Source organism: Phalacrocorax carbo, chromosome 16 (genome assembly GCF_963921805.1).
Source record: "Phalacrocorax carbo chromosome 16, bPhaCar2.1, whole genome shotgun sequence".
In the NCBI taxonomy this organism is placed as follows: Eukaryota; Metazoa; Chordata; class Aves; order Suliformes; family Phalacrocoracidae; genus Phalacrocorax; species Phalacrocorax carbo.
The window spans coordinates 1766655-1790132 of record NC_087528.1 but is presented as its reverse complement, the minus strand read 5'-3'; the positions used below and the strand labels follow the sequence as shown (position 1 = coordinate 1790132).

General features: G+C 61.0%; 1 protein-coding gene across 3 annotated transcripts in view; it reads right to left on the bottom strand.

The window, feature by feature from the left end:
• Window positions 1-20391, bottom strand: part of CASKIN2 (CASK interacting protein 2) — a 35462-nt gene extending 15071 nt beyond the window's left edge. For all 3 annotated transcript variants that reach the window (XM_064467474.1, XM_064467478.1, XM_064467476.1), the window contains exons 1-2: window positions 20127-20391; window positions 17142-17837 (exon numbers count right to left, since the gene is read on the bottom strand). In XM_064467474.1, coding sequence (XP_064323544.1) covers window positions 17142-17235 — 94 coding nt within the window. In that variant the 5' untranslated portion in view covers window positions 17236-17837; window positions 20127-20391. The remainder of the gene's footprint in view (window positions 1-17141; window positions 17838-20126) is intronic.
• Window positions 20392-23478: the final 3087 nt, after the last annotated feature.

The following is a 23478-nucleotide window of genomic DNA, read 5'->3' as shown; positions in this document are numbered from 1 at the left end:
CTCCCCGAGCCATCCCCCAGCCCCTCCCCTGTTTAATCGGGGTTTATAAATAAGTATTTTTAAAGGGTGCTCTGTGTGGTGGGAACTGAAGGCCAATGTGGGTTTGCTCCTGTCAGCTGCAGCTGAAAACTGCCACGGGGTTTTGCTGTTGAGAAAGGGTGGGGAGGAGGAAGAGGAGGAGGAGGGATCCTCACCCACAGCATGAGGGGCAGAGCTGGAACCACATGAGCCCAGCAGCAGAGCAGAGCCGGGCAGGCGATGCTGGGAAGCGAAGGGCTGGATGGAGATGCCCACTGAGCACAAGCACATCTGAAAGAGGCAGAAACATCCCACGGTCCCCGGGGGCTGGTCCTGGAGTTGAGCAATGCCCACTATTTGAAGGGGGAGAGCTCACCCCAAAGTTCCATCCCTGGTCCCCTCCTACCAGGGGACCGGGCTGGCCGGTGGGGCCCAGTAAGCAGGGCTGGGAAGCGGTGGGTGTCCCAGGACGTGGTGGGGGTCCCTGCCTGCTCCCTGGCCCCAGGAGGCAGCTGTCAGCATCTACATGGCAAAATGCCTGTGTCTTTGCTTCTCTCCTGAGCAACATTCCTCAAATTAGTTCCCTGCTCCAGCAGCCCAGCAAGGTCAGGACACGGGGCAGGACCACGCAGACGTGGCGTGGGTGGCTGGGAGAGCAGCAGGTCCCAAAACACGGAGTCAGGAGCAGCATCCCCTTTGGGGCTCTTCCCAAATATGAATGCAATGACGCTCGTATCCACCTCAGGTAAGGAAGGGAAAGAGTCCATCCCTATTTTGTAGCTAAGTAGATCACTGCTTAGAGAGCTGGAGGGTTTGCAGCCAGGCTGGAAGGCAAAGCGCAGGCAGGAGAGGGGCCGGGCACGCCGGCACCGCAGGCATGAGCAAAGAGAAGAAGAGTGGAGGGATGGAGGGGAAAACAGAGCAGAGCCAGGCAGCCTTCGCCAGTGCCCTGCACACCTCCACGCCTGCGGCAGGCGAGGCCAGCAGAGCAACCCCAACGGCTGCCCTGCCTCAGCGGGGAGCCAGTGCCAGGACGGGGTGAAGCAGCGGGACAGCACGAGGGCTGACGGGGGGTGCCATGAGCCCCTGTCATGCTCCTGGGATGTGGTGATGGGAAGGCAGGTGATGGGACGCTTCCCTGCATCCCTCCTCTTCGTTCCATCCATGTGCTCCTTCTGACCGATTCCCCTGGTTTTCTCCCCATTTCTTCCACCCCTTCTCTCCCTGTCAGTGCCCTGGCAGCTCCAGGCTCCCTGGCCTCTCCCACCCGGACCTTTTGGGGCTCAGCAGGGGCTGGGCCAAGCCATTCCCAATCCCACAGCCCTCCCAGACCAGCTGGTTCAGAGGCACGGCTCTGAGCGGGAGACCGCAAAGCTGGACTGGGAAAGGGCTGCAGGGTCGGGGCTGACACAGCCATGGCACTGGGATGGGGTGGCCTGTCCCTTCCCAGCCACATCATCACCTCCTTTGGGTTTGCTCCGGTGTGGGAGCACCCGTGGGCCTGATCCGCAGCCCCCTGCTCCCTGCCAGGAGCACATTCACATCCCGGGAAGATGAACCCAGAAAAACGTGGGTTTTGGACCCAGCACCAAAATGCAAAAAGCCCTGAAGGGGATATTTCCAGGGGAAAACCCGGCTTGGTGCACCCCAAGGGTTAACTTTGGTTGTGGGTTCCCCCTGCTCGGCCTTGCTCCCCAGTGCGACCCCTCCAAGGGGTCCCGCCGGCCCCCCGCCCCGCTCTGCCCTCCCCAGAGCATTCGCCGGCACCTGCCCAGGCAGGATGAGGCTCGGCAGCGCCGGCTCGGGGCTGAGCGAGGCCTCGAGGGAGCCAGCAAGCTTCTGTGCGGCGTCTGGCTGCCAAGCAGCAGGCGGGAAGCACCTCCGGATCGCTCCGGCAAATTGCTTACAAATGTAGGGCCCGCGTGCTCCGCCGGCCGCGGCAAAGGCAGCGCAGCCGCCCACGCGCCCATGCCACGCTCTGGCTCCAGCTCCGGCCCCAGCCGGGGGGCAAGTGCCAGCCCTCAGCCTTTCGAATCCTCGCTGTGGGGGGTCCTAAGGTGGTGCAGCCCTGCACAGCATGTTCCCAACCGGCTCCCCTGGCCGAGTGGCCTCCTCGGTTGCGCTGCGCCCCGTGCCTCAGTTTCCCCGTGGGGCTGGGGTGCAGGGGGGCTCCCGGGGAGCAGCCGGCCAGGGCGGGCACCTCACCCACGCCGCTGGCAGCCGGCCCGGCGCTAACCCGTATTTACCCCCGCAGGGCACTCGCCCGGCGCCGGCTGTGCCGGCTGCGTGGAGCCAGGCGTGCCCTCGCCCAGCCCGGCCGGCACCCCCTGCACCAGCACGCCGGGCACCCTGTGTCACCCTGTGCCCTTCACCAGAGACCTCGTCCCCGCGGGGACATCCTTGGGCTTCACCCCGAGGTCTGAGACAGACACGATCCCCCTGAAGCGCTGAACCGCTCACTGGGAAGGAGTGATACAAGCTCGCGTGGGTTTGGCTGGGGAAGGAAACACCCAAATATCCCGTGTCCTCTGCAAAGCACCCCTTGGAGGCTCCTGCCCTGGCTCACACATGGAGAGTCAGGCTCCGGAAAGCAGTGCTTTTGCTGTAATCCCCCAATTTTGTCCACCCAGTGCGGCCACAGCAGAGCTCCTCCACTGCAAGCCTTTGCCCCTGTGCGGGACAGACAGATCTATAACTGGAGACTCGCCTCCTTACCAGAGACACCTTGAAAAAATACACCTTTCTGCTGTTGCTGTGTTGCAGACCCTCATCCCTTCCCCGGCGCTGGGAAATCACATTCCCACACCACTGGCTGCACGTGTCGCCGTGCCACGAGCCTCCCCGCACTGCAGGTCTGAGCACCCCTGTACCATGAGCACCCCTGTACTGCCAGCCACAAGCACCCCTCAACATCCACCCTGAGCATCCCTGCACCATTAGCATCCCGGCACTACCGGCCATGAGTACCCTGCCCTGTCTGGGCATGGCAGGAACACCTGCTGCCCCGGGCAGTGAGAGAAGGACCGCGTGCTCTGGACATGCCAAATACGCACATAACCTCTTGGGAAAATAAAATCCACCTGGGGACTGTCACCACTAAGCCAATAAACCAGCTGGAGGAGCTAATCAGCTGCGATCCCACAGAGCACCAGCCGTCTCTGATGGTGGCGGCAGCCTCCTGGGGCTGGAGGCGGAGATGGCAAGAGGTGGCAGCTTTACCTGACCTGCCCTGCCTGGCCTCGACCTGCCTCAATACCCTGGGGTGGCCCTGCCTCCGCATACGGTGGGTTCATGCTGGGACTCAGCAGAGACTTGATGCCTCACCCAAAATTGAGACCCAGAAGGTGACATCCATCTCTCTTCTGTAGGAATCACCCTTCCCTGTCGCCCCTTCGTCCACAGGCACGTCCGCTGCGGCCACCCACACCCGGCTCCTCCCGGCGCAGCCTCCCGGCAAACTGGCTGCTTCAGGTGCAGTTTCCCAATAGGTTCAGAAGGGATTCGCCCACTTCGATAGGGAAGGAGCTCAGCCACAGAGATGTTAAGAAACTCAACCAAAGTTGCCCAGCAAGCTTGGGCTGGAGGCTGGGCGAGAGCCAAGGGCTCCTGACCCCGGCTACCTGCTGTAGCCACCAGCCCGCACCCCAAACGCCGAGCCCAGCGCTGTGCCCAGCTCCCCAGGCAGGCAGGGCCCCCCCCTGCTTCCCCCAAGGTTATGGTGGGTGAATTTGGCTGGGAGGGTGCTTCCGCCTGAGATACAGGGCAGAGCACCCATCCCCGCATCGAAATGCCACGGGTGTCCAAATGCCAGGGTGTCCGAGTGCCACGGGTGCTCTCCTGTCTGCAAACGGCCTGTGCTGGGGTTGGAGGCTTCGCAGCACCCCCGCAACTGGGCTCCCCACCAACGCCGACAAGCAGGTCCTCCGCCAAACCAGCTGCTGCGGGCTGGGTCTGACTGGGGCAAAGCCATGGGGTTAGCTGGCAGGGATGGGGAGGCGGCAATCAGAGAGGCAGATTCCCATCAACAGAGAGCAAACGCAGCGACGGGAGAGCGCGACAAGCAGGGAGCCCTTTATCTTTCCCTACACTGGCATCTGGCAACTCCTTGAGAATAATTGGTGCCTTCATCCCTTGAAAAACCTACCAAAACTGGGTGTGAGACACACTGGCCTTGGCCAGGGCCCTGCTTCGACAGCTGTCACACCCAAGCCCCGCTCCTGGTTTCGGAAGCCTGGATCCAGCTGGAATAAAACCCCAGCAAGTGCAGCAACCTGCCGGGGCTGAACTCCCAGTGGCTCCTCACAGCATCCCGAGGGCTGGACACAGCATCCGTGCGCTGTGAGCAGCCTATGCCAAAACACAGACTGCTCGTCTCTAACCTCGACAGCCTCCACCATTTACCCCTGGCTTGAGCCCTAAACCTCAGGGCTTACAGCCACGCAGAGCCCAGGCTGTCCCTGCCACGCTGTTGTCTCTGCCGATGGCATGTCTGAGTCTCCTCTGGCAGCTCTGCCTCCCTCCTCATCCATGCTTTCTCCTTTTCTAAGCTCTCCTGTCCTGCAATGTGTTCAGATATGATGGCGCATGATGGTGAAGGCAGGCAATGGCAGAGGCAGAGGACTTTGAGAGGTCCAAGGCATCTGCCTTTCTCCCTGGGCTGGGCTGGGTACCCACAACAGGCAAAGCGGAGGGTTTGGGGACACGGCAACAGGACCATGGAGTCAACTGGGAGCCTTTTTCCCAGGGAAAATCCAACAATTAAATTTTTTTAAGAGATTGGCAGCAGGAGGGAGCAGGGGCAGCATCCCTGCACAGCACAGACATCGATCGCTCACCCCTAGCCCAGCCGCCCCTGGACCCCCAGGCCAGACCCCCAATTTCCCCCCACCGCTTCCCCCACCAAGCAAAGCAGGAAAAAACAGGCAGCTTGTTCAACGCGAAGACTCCCAGAACAATGAAAGGAAAAGCAGAGTCGGAAACCCTATCCCCATCCCCGCAGCTGGGAAGAAGGTACAGCTCTTGCCTCTGGCCCCGAGGTTTGACAGCCACAGCAGGGACGGAAGGGGGCAAACAGCACCACAGGAGTCCTTTGGGGCTGGATTCAACCCCTGCAAAAGCCAAACACATGCTCCTGCTTGGAGTTTCAGGCCCCCAGAAGGATCTCAGCTGTGTGCTGGGATGAACAGGGCTCACTCCCCTTCCCCGCCATGATTTGGGGGTTCACACCAGCTGCCTACCCCAAAGTGATGCGCCCCAGCCCGGGTCCCCCAGCAAGCAGGAGCAGTGATGCCCCTTCCCACAGAGCTGAAATCGCATCCCCCAGCCCCAGCCAGGATGGAAACAGTTGGGAAAGGCTTCGGGTGGGGGAAGCCGGGCGGCTCCTTCAGAGATACAAGGGTTCCTTTCCCAGCTGGCCGGGGAAACGCGTTACCGGGAGGTGAAGTCACCATCCCTGCTGGGACCTGGCTATTCCGCTCTCCAGGATATGAACTCAGAGGAGCTGTATTTGCCCAGGGAAGAGGTGGAGCCTTTTCCATTTCCCCCATCCTTCCGAAAGGACAGGACGCCTCCCGAGCGGGAAGAGATGGGGCGATAGCGGCAGGGGCCGGCGGCCAAGCGCGCGCTCCCGCCTGCGCCTGCGGTGCATCGCCGGGCCCGCCACCCGCTGGCTGCGGGACACGGGGACCAGCAGAGCATCTGGTCCAGCATTAACAATGCACCTTGGCTCCTGCTCAGCTGCTTCCAACTGGTTCTCCTGGGAGCTGGGGAAGGGGCCATGGAGCTCTGGTGCTCCCTGGGTACCCAGGTGAAGGGGCTGCACCCACAGACACCCTTAGCGCTCTCATTAACACGATACCAAGCAAATGGCACATTAATATAATCTGTGGAGGATGCTCAACAGATCAGCAAGGGCAGAAATAACACAAAAGGGATTTAGAGAGATCAGGAGAACAAACCCAGGCGGATTCAACCTGGGAAAATTGCAGACTGCAGCATCTGGGAAAAATAATCCGACCGGCAGACCATCAATGGGAGGAAGAAAGAGGGGAAGCAGGATGCGGGGGGACGGCAAGAGCAGCTGAGTGCAGGCACGGAGGGAGCCACCAGTGAGGAAAACAATCTCAGCAGCCCTGTGCAGGGGGAAGCCGCTTCCCGGGGTACCACATTCCATGGCACGCTCAGGGCTGCGAACACGATACGGGCTCACAGGGGACATGAGAGGCTCAGGGGGACTTGAGAGGCAAGCGGCAGGAGCCAGTAGCCAAAGGGCTTGCCTTGCACGGGAAGACTAGGGCAGGTCAGTGAGTCTGGATTTGCTGAGCAACACTTAATTAGGGAGGGTGGGCAGGGACACAGCTACCCACCTACACCTGGAGGGTTTTGACGCTCGAGTGGGGCACGTAGCTATTTATTTTATGGCTCTAACAATGAGCCCCAGATAAAAATTAGAGCAGCCAGCAAAACCACGCACGCTCAAGGGAATGAAATGAGGATCCAGCCCTCTGCTGTAGATTGGATGGCTGCAGGAAATCATGCAGCTCCTGGGGGCAGTGGGTCAAGGCCGAGGCTGGGGGACGGGGCTGCCATGGCCCTCCGGCACTGTCCCCATCACTGCCAGCCCGGTACCCGCATGTGGCAGCTGGCACCTGGGAGCCGCTCCGGCCGGTGGAGCCAGTACTCAAAGCACACAGTGATGTGGCGGCTGGAAATCCTGCGACATCCTCCCCCTTTGGCCTGGGGAAGCTGCCGTGTGCCCGGAGCAGGCGCTGCCGGGGCGGACGGAGCGGCTGTCTCCACCCTGGATACTCTAATCTAGTCAAGGCACACACAGGATGGGAGGGGAGGCACCGGGAGGTGAAGCTGTTTGCTCAAAGTCACCCAGAAGGTCAATGGTTCAAGTGCCATCACTCCTTCCCGAGGCCCCAGTGACCAGGAACCGAATTTTCTCCAAAGCCCCCCCCCACCATCAGCCCGTGGGGAATCAACCCTCGGCAGCGGAGGGCTAACCTCAGACTGCTGCTGGCGGCTGCACGGACGGGGTTAAAAATACCTCGCGGATGCCTTTCCTCAACCCTGACCCCGCGAGCTCAGGGACGTGCTGGTGGGGTTCCTCAGACACACACAGCCCAGCCTGCGCAGGGACGGGGCAGACGCTGCTGGGGTTTGGGTTTTCCTCCCTCTGGACCTAGGATTTTCACTCCTGGGGGGCTACTGCCTCTACCCTCTAGTGCCAAACTGAAACAAGAGACTCTCTGCTTCCTACAGCCGCCTTCCAGCAAATGATGCACAGCAAACGATGCACAGGCTATCCAGCTCCGTCTGAATTGAAGCCCAGATCTGAATAGCTTGAGCAAACCGTTTCCTTCCCTCCTGGACAGAGGCAAGACGTGGCCTCTGGCTTCTGGTGGTCCCAAGGGATGCTGGATGGGTGACTGCTCCCACAGATGCCGTGGTGCTGCAGCCATTCATGGCGGCTGCACTGGGAAAGAGCAAGAGCGTCTCACCCAGCAGCAGCTGCTCGGTGCTCCGAAGCCACGAGGGATGGGAGGGATCCCTCTCCGGTGACGGCAAGGGTGCAGAGGGCACCCGTCTCTCCTTGCTCCTCCCATCCCCTGCGCAAGGTCGCCTACCAAAGCAAGCGGAACTGCCCAGCCACTCCACGCTGCCGCCAGTGAGAAGGGGAGAGGGACAGGTCCGTCCCCAGCGGGCACAGGCCACGTTCCTTCCAGCCTGGGACAAGCAGCCCCAGAGCGACGAACCTGCCGCTGCTCTCTCCTTTCCCTGCCAAGGCCACGGAGGGCAGCGCGGCTTTGACTGGGCCCAGTGCGAGGGCTCTTTGCCAGCCAGGTCAGACGCTCCAGCTGCCCGCCCGGGTTTCTGACTGGCCAGGCAACGCCACAAAGCGGGAGAAGCCACCGCCAAAACCCTGCCGAGCATCTGGCTGGCGGCGCTTTTCCTGTGCCTTGGCTGGAGCAGGATGTTTTCACCCAGCTGTGGCAGCGAAGGATTCCCCTGGGACCCCAGTCTGCGGTGGGACCCCGTCTGCAGGGGACAGGAGAGGGGTGTGACACCCATACCACCGCATGCCCTGCACCACCCTGTGTGTCCCCAGGTGGAAGAAGCAATCACAGATAAATGCATTTAGCAGCCGGTGACACAGTGTGTCCCAGGAGAGGCATCTCCCCATCCCATGGTGGAAGCAAGAACCTACACCAGGACCCCGTGCCTGTCTCGCCATCCCTGTGGGGGCCTCGGAGGCTGCCGAGTTATTCCAGGCACTACGTTCCTCTCCCCCTCCCCTTGTCCCAGCTGCTCCGGGGCCAGCAGGGAGGGCAGCAGGTTCCTCCCATCGCCCAGCCTGGGCGCCGGAGCTGACCGGCAGCTGCTCCAGGGACCAGGTGGGGACAGGGACAACACGGAGGGACAGGGGCTGACTTACAGCAAGGTCAAAGCCATTGGAATACAACTGCAATGGATAAGGGGGGGTTGGATTTAAGGACCCCCAGTCTATGGGCTAAGCTCAGGTTGGCAGCTTCCCATGTGGGGATGGGAAAGGGGGTTGGGGGCAGCACGTCAACACCTCCAAACCCCTAAAGAGCAGGCCCACCTTAGCCTTAGCCCTTAGCCACCAGAGGTAAACTGAGGCAGGGGCAGCATCCCCAGCACCTCATCAAACCGAGGTTGTGCCCGGCTTCCCGCAGGGAGCCTGCTGCCTGTGGGGACCCCGCCGCCAGGCCGGCCCCCTCCATCCCGTCCCCCTGCCTCGGCGCTGCCCACACCCCAGCCTGACGGAGCGGTGGTGGGATGCAAGCCAAGGCCTGCCCGCTCCCTGGACCCCTGCCGGCAACCCGATCTGTTTACGCCTTTCCAGCACGGCGGGTGCGTGTTGGGAATGGCCCCGGCAAGCCCGAGTTGGCGGCAGAGGCAGGACGTGGGAGCTGAGCGCAGAAACCCCCGCCTGCCGCCTCGCAGCATCCCGGGGGGTGGCAGGAGAAAGAGGGTGGTGCACAGGAGGAAAAAGGGTCTCCCCACCTTCCTCGGCTCCTTTTCGTCAGAAAAGGCATCCCTTCTTGCACCATGCCACCCCTCCTGCGGCACCCCGTGCCCCTCACCCCAGCCAGGGAATCACAGCAGGTTGCCTCATCCCCAGGCCCTGCCAGCAAACGGCTTCCCGAGCCGTGCCAACCCTGCTGGGAAAGCGAACCAGTCCTGGAAGCTGCACGTCCCTTCCAGGCTGACGAGGCACCGGCTTTGCAAGCACGTGGCCAGCCACGTGTGGGGGCTGAGGGGGCTAATGGCCACATGCTGGTCCCTGTCCCAGTGCCAGGGTTGTCCCCAGGTGGTGCTGAGCAGAGGCACCCACCTGCACTGCTCCTGGGAGATGATGTTTATCCAGGACAAGGCTCCTGGGTGATGCTGACACCTGGCATGAATTCAGCCCCGTGAAGCTGCAGGTGTTCGGAGCAGGCTGCAGCAGGACAGAGCAGAGCCATGACTTTGGGGGCTCAGAGTTGGACCCCTCCATGTCCACACAAGGTTTGGGGTGGAGGGAATGGAGAAGCAGCTCCAGGATGTCCATGTGCAGCCCAGCACGTGCTCCTAAATATAACCAGTGGGACAGATGCTCCGAGCTGCCTGTGCCCCAGCACTACTGAGGAGGAAGCTGAGGGTTCCCCCAAGGCTTGAGCAGCCCTCGGGGTTTGGAGACACAGAGCAAGGTCAGAGGCAGCTCCTCTGTCTGTGCAGGAGCCTCTTCCCCTGCAAGGAGGAGCATTTCCCTTCTTTTTAACCTAGCAGGATTAGTGGGTGCTGGTTCAGGGAAACCAGGAGGGCTCATGCAGCCCTTCCCACCCACATCAGCCCAACGAAACCAAACCTAAGGTGCTTCAGGCCAACCAGAGCAGCTCAGGCAGCAGCCTAGAGCAATCCCCACTGCTACGGCTGCACCGGCCCCCACGCTGCCAGCTGGGCTCGCCATGCACCCGCATCAGCAATGATTAGCTGCCAGGGAGGACTCTGGCCCCTTTTGGAGACTGCCGAGGCAAGTGGTGCTCACGTGGCCGGGACACATCCAGGGAGGTCCCCGAGGGGCCACGCAGGGTGTGAGCTGGGTGCCCTGCACAGGGAGAGGGAACCTCCGTGGGAGTGGAAGGTCCACGAGCTCCCAGTCCATGGTCTCCCTGTTGCTGTTTACACCCAATTTGCCTCCAGCTGGGAACCCCCTTCAGGCTTATCCATGCCCATCCTGGCAAAGAGACAAGACAATGCCCCAGGATGGACTGTTCGAGGGCGGGGGAGCAAGGGCCAAGAGCCAGCCAGACCCTGGGACCGACGCTCCAAGGGGGCAAGAAGCACCTGCAAAGCAGGTGGGAGAGCCTGAGCCAGCCCCACCGCCGGGGACGCCTCCGTGCCGGGTACCCAACGACCACACCGTGCTCACCGACTCCCTTCGCGAGCAGACAGGGCGCCTTACACAACCGGCCATGCCCACGGCCAAGGGCGGTGTTACAAAACCCCGGCAGTTTTCACCCCTCACAGCACAGCCACCCACCGGGGTGGGCCGATACAGGCTCCAGCTCCCGGGATGGCACCCAGGGGAGGCCGGGGCTGGGGTCCGGGGCACGGCGGCAGTACCGGGAGCCGCGCGCTCCCTGCGCAGCCTTGGCCGGGGGCCAGCGGGGGAGCGGTGCCGGCGCTGGCAGGGCTTGGCGGAAGCGCAGCCGGACGTGTTGCGCCAGGCCTGGGATGCTGCAGGAGCCGCATACCTGCTGCGCGCGCAGGTTCTCCCTGCTCCCTTATCTCGCCATCGAAGCTGTGCTCGGTTGCAGCTCTGGCCTTTTTTCCCTGGGGGTTGCAAACAGCTTGGTGTGCCTGAGCACCTACCCCAGGCACAGGCTGCTGCAGCCCCAGGCATCCCCCAGGAGCAAGGGATGGGCAAGGGTGTCCAGCCCTTCCCCGGGAGCGTAAAGATCATCCCAGCAGAGCCATTTCCAAGCAGTTTGGGCATCTCCAGACAGGTCTGTGACTCACCGGGACACCTCGGCAAGGCCTGGGCAATGTTGCAGCCCCAAGGTTCAAGCAGGTCCCTCCCTCTCCATCCCAGGCACAATTTTTTGGGGAAGTCAGGGTAGGATTTCGGGGAGCCAGAGTGCTCCCCCACCCCCTCACTTACTAGAGCAGCCAGAAAAAGGTGGTTTATTGTTATTTAGTTTCTGCCCCTTTCATACTCCTTTGCTGGAGTTTTTGCCAGCGGCGGGCCCCGGGTCTGGCGGGGGGCCAGGCCAGCCGAGGCGCTTTTAAAAACAAAGCAGGGCGCGTGCATGCACACACACACACACACACACACGGCATCCAGCCCCTCTTTTAACTCTTGCTGGAGCAATATTGCATGGAAGATGGTTTCCAGCCAGCCGGGAGCGCGCTGCTGCACGCTCCCGGCTGGCTGGAAACCATCTTCCACGGGGGATGCTGTCGGTTGCCACCAGGATCCAATAATTCACTTCCCCCCTTCTCAGGGAAACCTCTTGCAGCACCAGGATCTTGACGGAGAGGTGGCAGGAGTGATGCTGGTGATGCCGTTGTGGTCCACAGGGACCCACCTGTCCTAAACAGGGACAATGCTGCAACCCCTTTCTAGGTCACAGCCAAAATCTTCGGACCCAGCAGCCCTATGAGGGAACGAGGAGGAGGAAGAGCACGATGGATCTTTTCACCTAAAAGCAGCTCCTCTCCTGCATAGTAGAAAGCCAAGGAGTGCCAGTGGTCCGCACGCAGCATCCCCAAACCTGTGGGGCTGACTGCCTTTTTGTACGGGTCGCTGGCACATGGAAAGTCTTTATCCATCAGCTTCCTCCTGCCTGCAACCAGCCCTGTGCCCCCAGCTCGTCCCTGGCCCCAGCTGGAGGACAGGACACCCACGCTGGCGGTGTCCTTGCCGCATCCCGTCCTCCCCTGCCTGGGCACAGCCCTGGGGAGCCCCGTCCCCGTTACGGTGCCCGTGTGCCAGCAGCAGCCTGGCACATGCTGTCCCACGGCTCGGGGCTGCCCTCCCTGTCTGCCTTCGAGCTGTCGTCATCCGAATCGTCCTGTGTTTCTGGGTCAGACAACCTCAACGGCCCCCACAGCCCTCAGAAAGGGGGAGCTGAGCCCCCTGCTCTGCGCTGAGTCACTGGGAAGCACCCAAAGGATGGAAAATTCCCTTCCTATACCAAACCTCAGTCTCCCTCCTGTGACACTGGGGATGGCTGCCAGCTTGGCTCCATCCACAACCCTAAGGGACCTTCCCATCCCCCTGGGAGACCAGCAAGTCCCTGGGATACCCCCCCTGGCCATTCCCAAGGGAAGGCAGCATAGCCCCGACTGACCCCACGCTCACCCCCTTCCCCAGAATTAGCCCTTTCCCCCCCAGCTCTTTTACCCAGGCAGAGGAGAGGCAGCTGCAGGTGGCCCAGGCTGACATCAAGGAGCCACAGGCTGCCCTGCCAGCGGGTTTTCAAAGGCTGGGGACAGAAATACAGACCTGGGACAGGGGGAGATGTGGACCGGTGAACACGGGGAGATGGGGCACAGAGTACACGGGGCTGGGCTCCCCAAGGCCATGCCCGCTGGGCCGGGTGATGCCCAGCATGGCCTCCTCCATCACCCTGTGCCACGCTGTTTGCTCGTGCCTTATCTCCCACGCTCAGCGCGGTGGTGACGCTTTCCCCGGCTCCAGGTGCACCTGCGGCAGCCAGGCCCCTTTCCAAACACAACACCCGTTAGAGGCTGGCTTTGAAAAGCCGTTGCCCATTCACTCCTTTCACCGCCGCTGCCCATGTGGGGCTCTTCCTTCCCAGGGAGAGAGGTGGAAAAAAGGGGCTAAACCTCCCCCACGAGCGGGGGCAGCCAGGACATGGGTGGGAAAACCCACCAAGCGAATGCCAGGCTGCCAGAGACCCCCATCCCAGGGAGGCCGGGAGCCACGAGAGGAGGAGGAGGGAAGGATAGACCCCCCTGTGGCGCACAGCTGCGGCCCTGCCGCCATCCATCCCCACGGCTGCCGTGCTTGCCGGAGCCTTTGAAGCCTCTTTCCTCCTCCACCCACCCACCGTGGGCTGGTTCAAAAGCAGATTTCGGCAGGCTGCAGGGCAGCGGGGTCCCCGGCACGGGGCGGCCGCCAGCCGGGCTCCCCTGGGCACCGCGCCTCGCCCCGCTCCTGGCTCGGTCTCAGCGGAAGAGGGAGTTTTGCCCGTTTCGGCAGAGTTTCTCGGCGTCTCTCCGCAGGCGTGCCCACGGCCTTTCCAAGCTGGCGTGCGGCTGCGGAGCCGGTCCAGCCCGTCAGACCTACAGCACGCAGGGAGAGGAGGGGAGGACACGGCCGAGGACGCTGGGAACTTGTCCTCGAAACTCGGGCTTCAAGGGATGTGGCCAGGGCCACACTAGGGTTGGCGGCAGAGCCGGGTCCAGCCGACTGCGCTGCCTGGGGCAGGACCGGGGCAGGCAGGGTGCCCAGACATCCCTGCACCACCGCCAGCAGGGAAAGCCACCAGGTGTAACAGAGCCTGAAACGATAAGGATCCTGCCTGAGGCCGGTCCTGGCTCTTCCCCACAGCCTGACCACGTAAAGCACCCAGGGCTTTGGACAAACCTGTCTTGGGTGCAGCAGCAAAGAGGAGGACAGTCCTTCCAGGTGAGGGGGGATGGCGTGCTGGGCTTGCTGGCCAGCACAAAGACGCATCCAACACCATCATAAAATGACCCCCAAACTGCAAAAGGGAGCAACTTCTTCCCCAAACAACTATGCACCCGCTGCCACTGAGAGAAGGAAAAAGCCCAGCAGGACACGAGGGGAGGACAGGTATTTCTGCAGAGGATGGGGACACAGAGTGCCAGTGGCAGAGACTGACAAATCACAGGAGAGATATTAAACCTCATGCTTTGGGGCTTAAACTGATATAGCTACTTGCAATTAGGAGGAAATTTAAGGGGAAGGGAGGGAGGGAGTTATCCCACATCTGCCTGCCACGGTCTCGGAGCACGCAGAGCAGCATTATCCCTCTCCTACCCAGCCAGACCAGTGACAGCAGCATCCGAGGGCCAACACTGCTCTTGGGAAAACCCTGCTGTGCTTTGTGCTGCTGGGACGCAGCAATGAGGGGCACCAATCCAGGCACAGCAATGAAGCCAAGACTCCCTGCAAGCTTCACTGGCATTTAACAACTTGCTAGGTCACAGCCCAGACCCTGCCCAGTCCCAGGCACGCACCCCTGTCCTTGATATATCCAAGGTCCGGAAAGTCCCATCGTAGTTAGTGAAACAGGGTAAGTCATGGGTGAAATGGGTCAAGCAGCTGGCCGAAGCTGGCTGGACCTCCCCGAGGCAGCAGCTGAACCCCGGCAGGGGCTTCGCTCCCCGTCCTTGAGAGTTTAACACCAGTTTGCTCAGCTGCCGCCCTTTCTTTGCACTTCGCCCACGTTTAAACAAAAACCTTGACCACTCCCTCAAGGAAGGCAAACAGTGAGTCCGGCTCCTGTTGGCTTCCACAGCTCCTCCAGCCCCTGGCTATCGTGGGGGCATCGCACCCAACCCCCCGGCATCAACCATCCGCTGCCCCTTAGCCCTGCACATCCAGGGATGGGGACACCCGAACCTTGCTGGGCACCGTCCGGCTCCAGAAGCCATCGCCCCTTCCCAGGGACGGGAGCCCCAGCCAGGGGAGCTCTGCCTCCTGCCTCCCCCGGGAGCCCCAGCCCCTCGGTGCCGCAGCAGCCGCCCCGGCCCGGCCAACTGGCTCATTGTTGGCGAGCGCGGCCAGCCCGGGGACGTGATTGATCGCCGGGGAGAAAGGCCAAAGCCGTGACGGGTCGTTTAACAATTTCAATTAAACTCTGCAGCGCTCCAACGGGGAGGGGAGGGGAGGAGAGTGGGAGAGAGAGAAGGAAATTAAAAAGCGGGACGTTTCTATTGCTGCACTGGGGAACCTCAGCAAAGCGCGGCCGGCTCAGCAGGAGCAGCCTGGCTCTCCCGGGGCGGGGAACCCCTCTCTCCAGCTGCAGCAGTGACCACGGCACCGTCCCATCGTCCCCTTCCCGCAGGCGGGACGCCTACCTTCGCCTGCCCTTCGCCTCCTGCTCCTGCCCCCAAAACTTTCTCCCTGCCTGCCCCACCGCCTTATAATAATAGGTACTGTGACCCACTTGTACGGCGGCGCTTGCGCGGGGAGGAGGGCTGTGCACAGTGAATATTAAATGTGTCCCTGAAGTTCCCGCTGCTGGGACTGGCGCTTGATTTTTGCTTATGTGAGGTGACTTTTTTAGGCACAGGGAGCCCCAGAGGGCTGATCACAGCAACCGAGCTCCCAATCCACCGAGACAGCAGAAGGACTCTTACAGGGATTTAAAAAAATAATAATAATAATCAGCATCTCAGCCTGTCATATGGGAAAGGCGCTTTAATGAGCGGCAAATGCAGCAAATGCTCAGCTCACATGGCGTCGGTGAGAGGAGGGAGAGGGAACAGTAAGGGATGGGGAGCAACGATGTCCTCCATGTGGGGGACAAGCTCCTGTGACCAGGCAAGCCCCCACGGTGGGTCCAGCACAGAAACCCCACTGAGGGCTTCCAGCAGTGGCCTTTCAGTGATCTGGGCTTTTGGCTCCCCCCCTCCATGAAGGAATAAAATAAAAATAAGCAGAGGGAGCTGCTGACGCCGCTGAAGCAGGGGAGTTAAACACACATGTTCACACGGGTGCCCCACGGCTGGAGGGAGGGGAAGATGCCAGAGAGAAAATGCAGATGGGGTTTAACTGACAGAGAGCTACTGGCGGGGACCAGGGAAAACAAGTGTAACTTCATCCCCCGGGGTGTGCAGGAGGAGAGCCACAGGCACCCCAGCTTGCCCACACCACCCGGCCACGGGACACCCACTCGGGGGAACAGGGCTGCGTCAGCCGGCCTTGGGGGTGTCCTTCAACCCGCCTGCGCAGGCAAATCTCTCTTGCTCCGTCTCAGGGACCCTGTATGGGCGCAGTCCCTGAGCCGCAAGCGGAGGTGACGGCACCCAGTCCCTTCACCCAGAGAGGGGGCCCAGGCACCCCTTGTTCTGGGGAGAAGCTGGCCCCCAGCAGGCCTGGCAGTCGGGATGGGCAAAGTTTTGGCCCCAGTCAAAGCTTTCCAGTAGCTGGCCCAAGGGAGCTGATCCCCTTCTCACATTTATAATCCTCAGCCTAACTCTTCTCAGCACCAGCCTCTCTACCCTAAGCTGCTCCTAAGAAGCCTGAAAGCTTCTGCTCCTGCCCGAGTTTCCCCTCTCCCTCCCCAGGACAGTTTTTCCTCTCCAGTTTTCTTGCACACACCCACAAGACCCCCCTGAACGAGCAGCCTGGGCAGGCGCCATGCACCTTCCCCTGACTACACACCCCACTGAGAGCCCTTTTACTGACTTTTCCCTCTTTCCTTCTCTTGGTAGGTCACAAGTGACCAGGAGCTCAGTTCCGTACGAGGGCACCGTGGCACTGGCCATGATCTGCTCCTCCACCTTTCCACCCTCCCCATCTCTTCCAGACACTGTGCAGGGCCTGCAGGACCCTGGTGCCCTTGGGGGACCCTGTGCGAGACCAACGTTCGCTCTGAGACATGCTTGCCACTGACCTTCCCGAGAGCATGTGCAAAAAAACAGCCCTGCTGAAGGGTTAAACATTACCAGACTGAAATTCAAGGCTTGACGATTGGTTCCAGTCAACTGGCCGGGATGATAATTTTTCACAAGATAAATACGTCCGGGAGCGAGCGGCAACCGCTAAAGACCCTCTGTAGTGGCATCCCCCCCAAGCGGCTTTGCTTCCCCCCACTGCTGCCGTTCCCCTTTGCCCGTCCCCGCCGAGCAGCCCAGGGTCTCTGGCCCCGAGCCCGAGGGGAACCCCAGCCGCGCCAGGAGGATCGCTTACAGCCCAGCCGTTCATCCGCACGGTCTGCGCTTGCGCTCCCGCCTCCGGCCACAGCGTAACTTGTGCGCCGGGGTTCAGAGCCAGCACTCGCACCCCAGCTTGGATGGCACCGAGCGCGCTGCCGGGACCCACCCCCCAGGACAGGCAGCGGCACCTGGCTGGGGAGAGGGAGCCCGCAGCTCTGCGCCCCGATACTCACTGCTCTTGGACGCCTTGATCTTCGCCACCAGTTTCTGCACGCCGGGTACGTCCCCGTTCTTCACGGCCTGGATCAGCTCCTGCTCTCGCCCCATCGCAGACAGGTGGGAGTGGCGGCAGCGCGGAAGGCAGAGACCCTCAGATCCCAGTGGTTTATAAAGCCATAAGAATAAGCCCGTAATTCCTCAAACACACTTCTATAGGAGATTAAATCCACCAAGAAAGATACTTTACAATCCCATGGGACATAAAAACCAGAAGAAAAAAGACTTTCTGTTAAGGGCAGAAGTCCCTTTCTGCGTTGGAAGGAGCAGGACCCGGATGAGGTTTGGTTGGAGAACATGCAATCAATTAAAACAAGAAATAGTTCAGTGCTCAGGGACGGGCTCCTGGCAGCACCAGGGCTCCGTAAGACAAAGCCAGGCAGCTTGGGGCAGGGCAGCCCGTGCAGTCGGCATCGGGATGCTCTTGGCCTCTTGCAGCACTCCCGGAGCTGGAGGTGTCGTACTTTGCTCCCCTTGCCAGGCTCCGCTGCGCTGATGAGTCCCTAATTTTTCCCAAAGGGATTATGGGCTTGTCGCCATCTGGAAGTTATAGATCCTCCCTCTCTGGTGCTCGTTAGCCCCTTCGTTTCGGCATTCCTCTTGGCGACAGTGCTGCAGCCACGCTGGGGAGCCCCGGCGCAGCAGCCCAGGACCTGCGGAGGGGAAGAGCACAGTCAGCCCTCAAAGGCCATTTACCTCCCGGCTCCGTCGCGACAGCTTTCTTATCCACGCCGAAGAACAAATACTTTGACTATATTTAGTCCTGGCGGAACTTGGCTCATCCTCATGTTAAACGGAGAGGGAAGAACCTGTGGAGGAAACCTCCTGAGGGTGCTGTTGTGGGATGGCCAAGGAGGGGGGCAGGGGCACAGCTCCTTCCCTGTCCCCCCAGGGCTGCACATGCTGTCCCCTCCCTAAAGGCTACACGTAGGGCTTGGGGCACCATGGCATCTCCCCCTCTCCTTTCCTAGAGGCAGCACCCAAGGGATGGAGCTGGGGAGGTTTAACCAAAATCCTCTGCAACTGTGGGAGTGGGTCAGCCTGCCCAGCACCCTTCCCCTCCCACGCAGGGGTAAACCCTCATCCTCTGAATTGAGGCCAAACGTGACCCATGGAGCTCAGTGCCCCAGGACCCGAGACACCCTTTAACCAGTACACAAGCTCTCTCTGGCCCAAGGGAGGAGCTGGGTATAATTCAGCAGCACAACCACACTCAGGAGAACAGGATCAAGCCCACATCCTGCCCAGCTAGGGTACCCCAGAGAGGGCCCGGGGCAGCGGTTCACACCTCCCAGCCCATGCTCTCCTGCTGTGCCTGGGCTGCCCAAACTGGGCGGCAAGAAAATCCCTCCTGGTTCAGGGCCATGCATCTGGCAGGCTGCTCTGACTCCCGAGGAGAAGTACACACGCAGGAGGGCAGGGAGCACGCGCCGTGCCAGCTGCAAGGCCATCGCCAGATCAGTCTGTAACTCCCCCTTGTGCTGAGCCAGGCTGGGTCAGAACCAGCTCTAGTTCCTCCAGTCATGGCTCTGACATACCATCTCCCTTCCTAGAGCGCTTGCCCTCAGCCGTTTATATAATAGCGGGTGTCGCTTCCTCTGAGCAATTGAGGTCACTGTTTTGAAGATAGAAACCACAGGGAAGGGAAGGCAACAGCAGGAAAAGAGATCCTGCCTGGGTTGGGGGGCAAAACCAGACGGGGCATTCCACAGCACAGCATCGCTCAGCCCACCCACTGTAAAGCTGGAAGCTGCAGCTGCCCACAAGCACAGACCCCCCGTGGGGTCCCCGGGCTCCAGCCCTCCCCAGGGTGCAGCAGTATTCAGGGCAGCCGGAGCAGCAATGCTGCAGTGGTAGTTTAGGTGCTAGGACAAGGGGATGCTGAGATTCCCACACCAGGCTGGGGGTTCTCCCCCCCATCGTCGCTCCTGAAGCCCACAGTTCATTCAGCTGAGGAGCCCCTCGGCACAGGGCTACTTGGGGGTTTGGTACCCGTCGAGGTCAGCGTGTCCTGGGGCACCTGCACCAGCTTATCTACATTACAACAAAGTTTCAGCCACTTGACTCAGACTAACCTCCTGCCGCAAACAAATCTCCTTCCGAAACCTCCTACGTTCTTTAAAACTATTTCATTTAACCCTGTGTGCCGCATCTGCATCCAACTTTGTGCTACTCTTCAAAAGTGCTCACAAAAAGCGAGGGTACTGAGACTATTTACTCACTTATTTAAAAAGTCTGCGTGGCCTCACTTAGAGAACAGTGCTGCTGCCTACCTCTCCCGGAGCACACGGAGCTCCGAGTAGTTCAGGGGTATGGAGAGCTCTGAATACCGACCTCCACCTCTGAGAGAGAGGAACAGCAGCGAAGGTAAAATTCAAGAAATGCACAAAGCTGGAAAAGCAACAGCGAACATCCCTCCCTCCCACCCGAGCAGAGCTGAGCCTCCAGCCCAGGAATCCACCTGGAGAACTAAAGTATCCCAAACATTCCCGCAGCCAACGGCAGCGCCGGGAAAAAGGAGGGAGAGAAGGGGGAGGGAAAAAAAAAAAACCAAAACAACAAACCAACAACAAACCCCAAACAAACCCAAACCAATTACGTAAGTGGAGAAGGGAAGATGCGAAAGAGCAGCAGGCACCGAGAGTGGGTCCCGGAGCGGCGGGCGGGAGAAGCTCGGCTCCCCCGGGAGGCCGGCGGCAGCCCCGCGCTGCCCGCCGCGGGGCCCGCCTGCCCGGGCAGCCCCGGGGGCACCGCTCCCGTCTCCGACTTCCACCGCCCCGAGACCCCCCCCCGGGACGGGGGCTGGGCCGCTCCCTCCTTCAGGGTGGGCTGGGGGCGTGGGGGGAAAGGTTTTTTTTTTTGTCCCCTACCAAGACGAGTCTCTCCGCCGCCCCTGCCAGGGCCCGAGCCGGGCGGGCTCCGCAGCCGGCGGCCCCACTCACCTGGCAGCGCTCCCAGCCCGCCCAGCCGCCCCGCACCGGGGCGAACCGAGCCGCTCCGCACCGCACCGCACCGCGCCGCACCGAGAAGTACAGAGCCGAGCCGAGCCGCAGCTCGCCGAGCCGCGCGGAGCGGGGCCGGGGCCGGGGCCGGGGCCGGGGCGGGGCGGGGGGAGCGGGCGGCGCGGTCCCGGCTGCCCGGCTCGCAGGGCGGCGCGGCGCTCGGTAAAGTCCCGCTCGGGCTGGCCCCGTCCCGGCAGGAAATCCCTCCCCGGCCCGGCCTGATTGGAAAAGCCCGGCGGGTTGTGCGGGCTGGGCAGGGCCGGGGCTGCTGTCACTCACCGTGATGCGCCGGCAGATTTGGGCAGGGGCCGGGCCGCGGCAGCCCGCCGCACCGGCCCCGCTCCCGCCCGCCCCGGGGATGCCCCTGGGGCTCCCGGCCAAGCGGCTCCCTTTGAACGGGACCCGGGCCGGAGAGCCCCCGCGGGCCGGGACCGGCTCCGGAGGGCGGGACCGAGCCGGTGCTCCGGGGGACGAGCCCCCATCCTCGACCCGGGACCGAGCCGGTGCTCCAGGACCGGCCCCAGGGTTGAGCTCCCATCCTCGACCCGGACCAGCCCCGGGGGGGGGGGGGGGGGGGGGCGAGCCCCCATCCTCAACCCAGGACCGACCCAGTGCTCCGGGACTCGCTCCGGGGAGCGAGTGCCCATCCTCGATCCGGTGCTCCAGGACCGGCCCCGGGGGGTGATCCCCCACCTTCAGCCCCAGTCCGACCCCATCAGCCCTTTGCCCCCTCCAGCACCCTGGCAGAGGGGCTGCACAAAGCTGCTGCTGGCACCCACGGGACCAAAATCCACCGATCCCCAGCTGCCCCAAGCACGAAATTAATCCTAACTCCCACAAAGCACTAAAACCACCAAAAATCACCCATTTCTGCCAGTTCTTAACTGAAACACCAGAGCTGAGTGCTCCCCTGAGCACAGTTCTCTTAAAACAAGAGATTGCCTAATAAAGCTGGACAGCTTTTGCTGCATGATACCACTGGATTACCATCAACTAATCAGATTAAAAACACACGGAGGCTTTGATTTTATTCACTAAGTGCCCATCCCACAGCTCCCTGGGGGAGTTGCAAAGATCCGGTACCTCTTTGAACCAGGCTCCGGGACATTTCACCAAAGGATGGTTTCGTGAGCGATCCCAATAAGGGGGATCCTCAGCAAGGAGGAGGAACTGACGTTTCAAGACACACCCTTTCTTTTCAGTTCAGGAATAAAGAGATTATTATGCACATCTAATTATAAATGTCAACATCTTACGGCTGCTATATTGAAGCGTAAAGCTGTAAGGAGCCTGCTAGGAAGGGCTGTGAAGTGAAAGGTCTTGTTATTCCTCCTGTGAGTTTTGCCAGAGCTTGTAAAGTGCAGTGACATTTATAATAATCTCCTGAATTTATGTAGCACCTTTTATCCTTTTAAGGATCTTAATTAAGCTTTGCAGCTCCCTGAGCACAGACTGAACCCACTTTGCAGAAGAGGCACCCAGGCCTTGCTTTGTACCAAGTGTGCATCATGCTTCAGGCAGGGGTAGGGCTTTTCCACCCCAGCGACCTCCAGCAGCACACCATTACAGGGCAGTAAGGGCGTGCCTCCCCACTAGACCCACCCAAAGGTTATGCTGCTTCAGTTACACTCCTGTGCTTAAAGCCGGGTAACTGAAGCTTTGAATTCTAGTGTCACACAAGCCTTCTGAATGGAGGGTGCCACTGGAGGTATTACCCCAATATAGCCGAAACCCACAATTTCTAGTGCAGCCTTTGAACATTAAACCACGTATCGGCATTCCTGACTGCTCCGAAGCCGAGCACCTCCGCTTTACGGCCCTGCCTGCAGACAGGCAGCAGAGCGGGTGGAGGCAGGCAGCAGCCCCATTTCCTATCGCATATCCCTCAGCTCTCCATCGACTCTCGGAGGTTGGACAGCTGGGGGGTGATCCCAGCACTCCAGCCACGTCCACCCTGCAGAGCCGACAGACCCACCGTGACGTTTATTCCCCTGCGTCCACAGAGCAGGTACCAAGAGCATCAACTGAATTTCCACTGCAGAGAAACCCCTTTAACATTTTGCTACCTCTCTGCACCGGGACCAGATGTTTGCAGTTTCGGGCCGCAGGCACCCTTGGGCAGCCGGCCCTGTCCTCAGCCCCTGCTGAAAGATGCCCAAGGCAGCACCGATTCGTGTTCCCCACTTTGGGTGCTGGGCCTGGGGGCTCCCACCCAGGCCAGGCTGCTCCATCTGGCGGGGCCCCTGCTCCTGCTTGCAGCTCTTCAGGTCGATGTTGCCATCTAGAGGCCCCTGCTACACCAATCCTCTCCTTGCAAAGTATTGGGAAGGCGGCTTTTTTTGATCTAGTGCAACATTTTGAAGCAGCAGTTTTGGTTAGGGGCTGAGGGGGAGGAGCAGATTAGGTGCTCCTACAGGTGATGTGGTTTTGACTCAAAACATCACTGCACAACACTTTGCCAGCTCTCCCCAGCCCATGCCTTGGATGGCTGCAGCTCATCCCGGCTCACCTCACAGCCCAGGCAGCTGTGCAAAGCCCTCCTCTCTATTCTGAGATTATTTTGAGGGTGCAGTAAGAAACTCAAAGGGCTGTCTTTGCTGCCAGGGAGGGGAGCACCCCTGTGGGCAGGAGCGATGCACTAAGCAGTGTCCATGGCAGCTCTGCTGCCAGTGCTGGCTCCAGGTGAGAGCAGGCATGGCTCCCAGATCTGAGAGTGCAAGACACCCGCTCCCAAGCCTCACCCACAAAAGCCAACCTTGGAAAGTCACGGCCATCTCATCCCCACTGAGCGGGTAGGAGGTCTGCAAGGGCCCATACCAGATGTCCAAAATATTTTAAGTATGTTATGAACCAGCTGGATGGAGATATGCTTCTCCTGTCTCAGCTGTGGCTCAGGCTCCTCCTTCGCTGCTGTTTAAAACCTCAGGGAACGTGCCCAGCTCGACCCGAACACTTGCTGCTGCAACCCCCAAGGCTGCCTCTCGCCCCCAGGCAGGCCCAGACTGACATGGGAACGCAGGTAGCCGTGCAGGCAGAGGGTTCCCATAGGCAGGCAGGGTTGCTTTCCCTGGGCGGGTGTGCAGCCACTGCTGCCCAGACGCTTCTAGTTCAGGGTCAGAGCGGGGCTGGAGGTCGGTACTTGCACACCCACGAGGGTAACACCACTGCGGCGGAGGCTGCGGCACCCCACATTGGCACCGCAGTATCTGTCCTGCAGGGAGGAAGGTGCAGGCTGAGGATGAGCCTCTCCTGCGCTGAATCAGGTCACAGAAGAAAGCAGGTTATTGCCCAG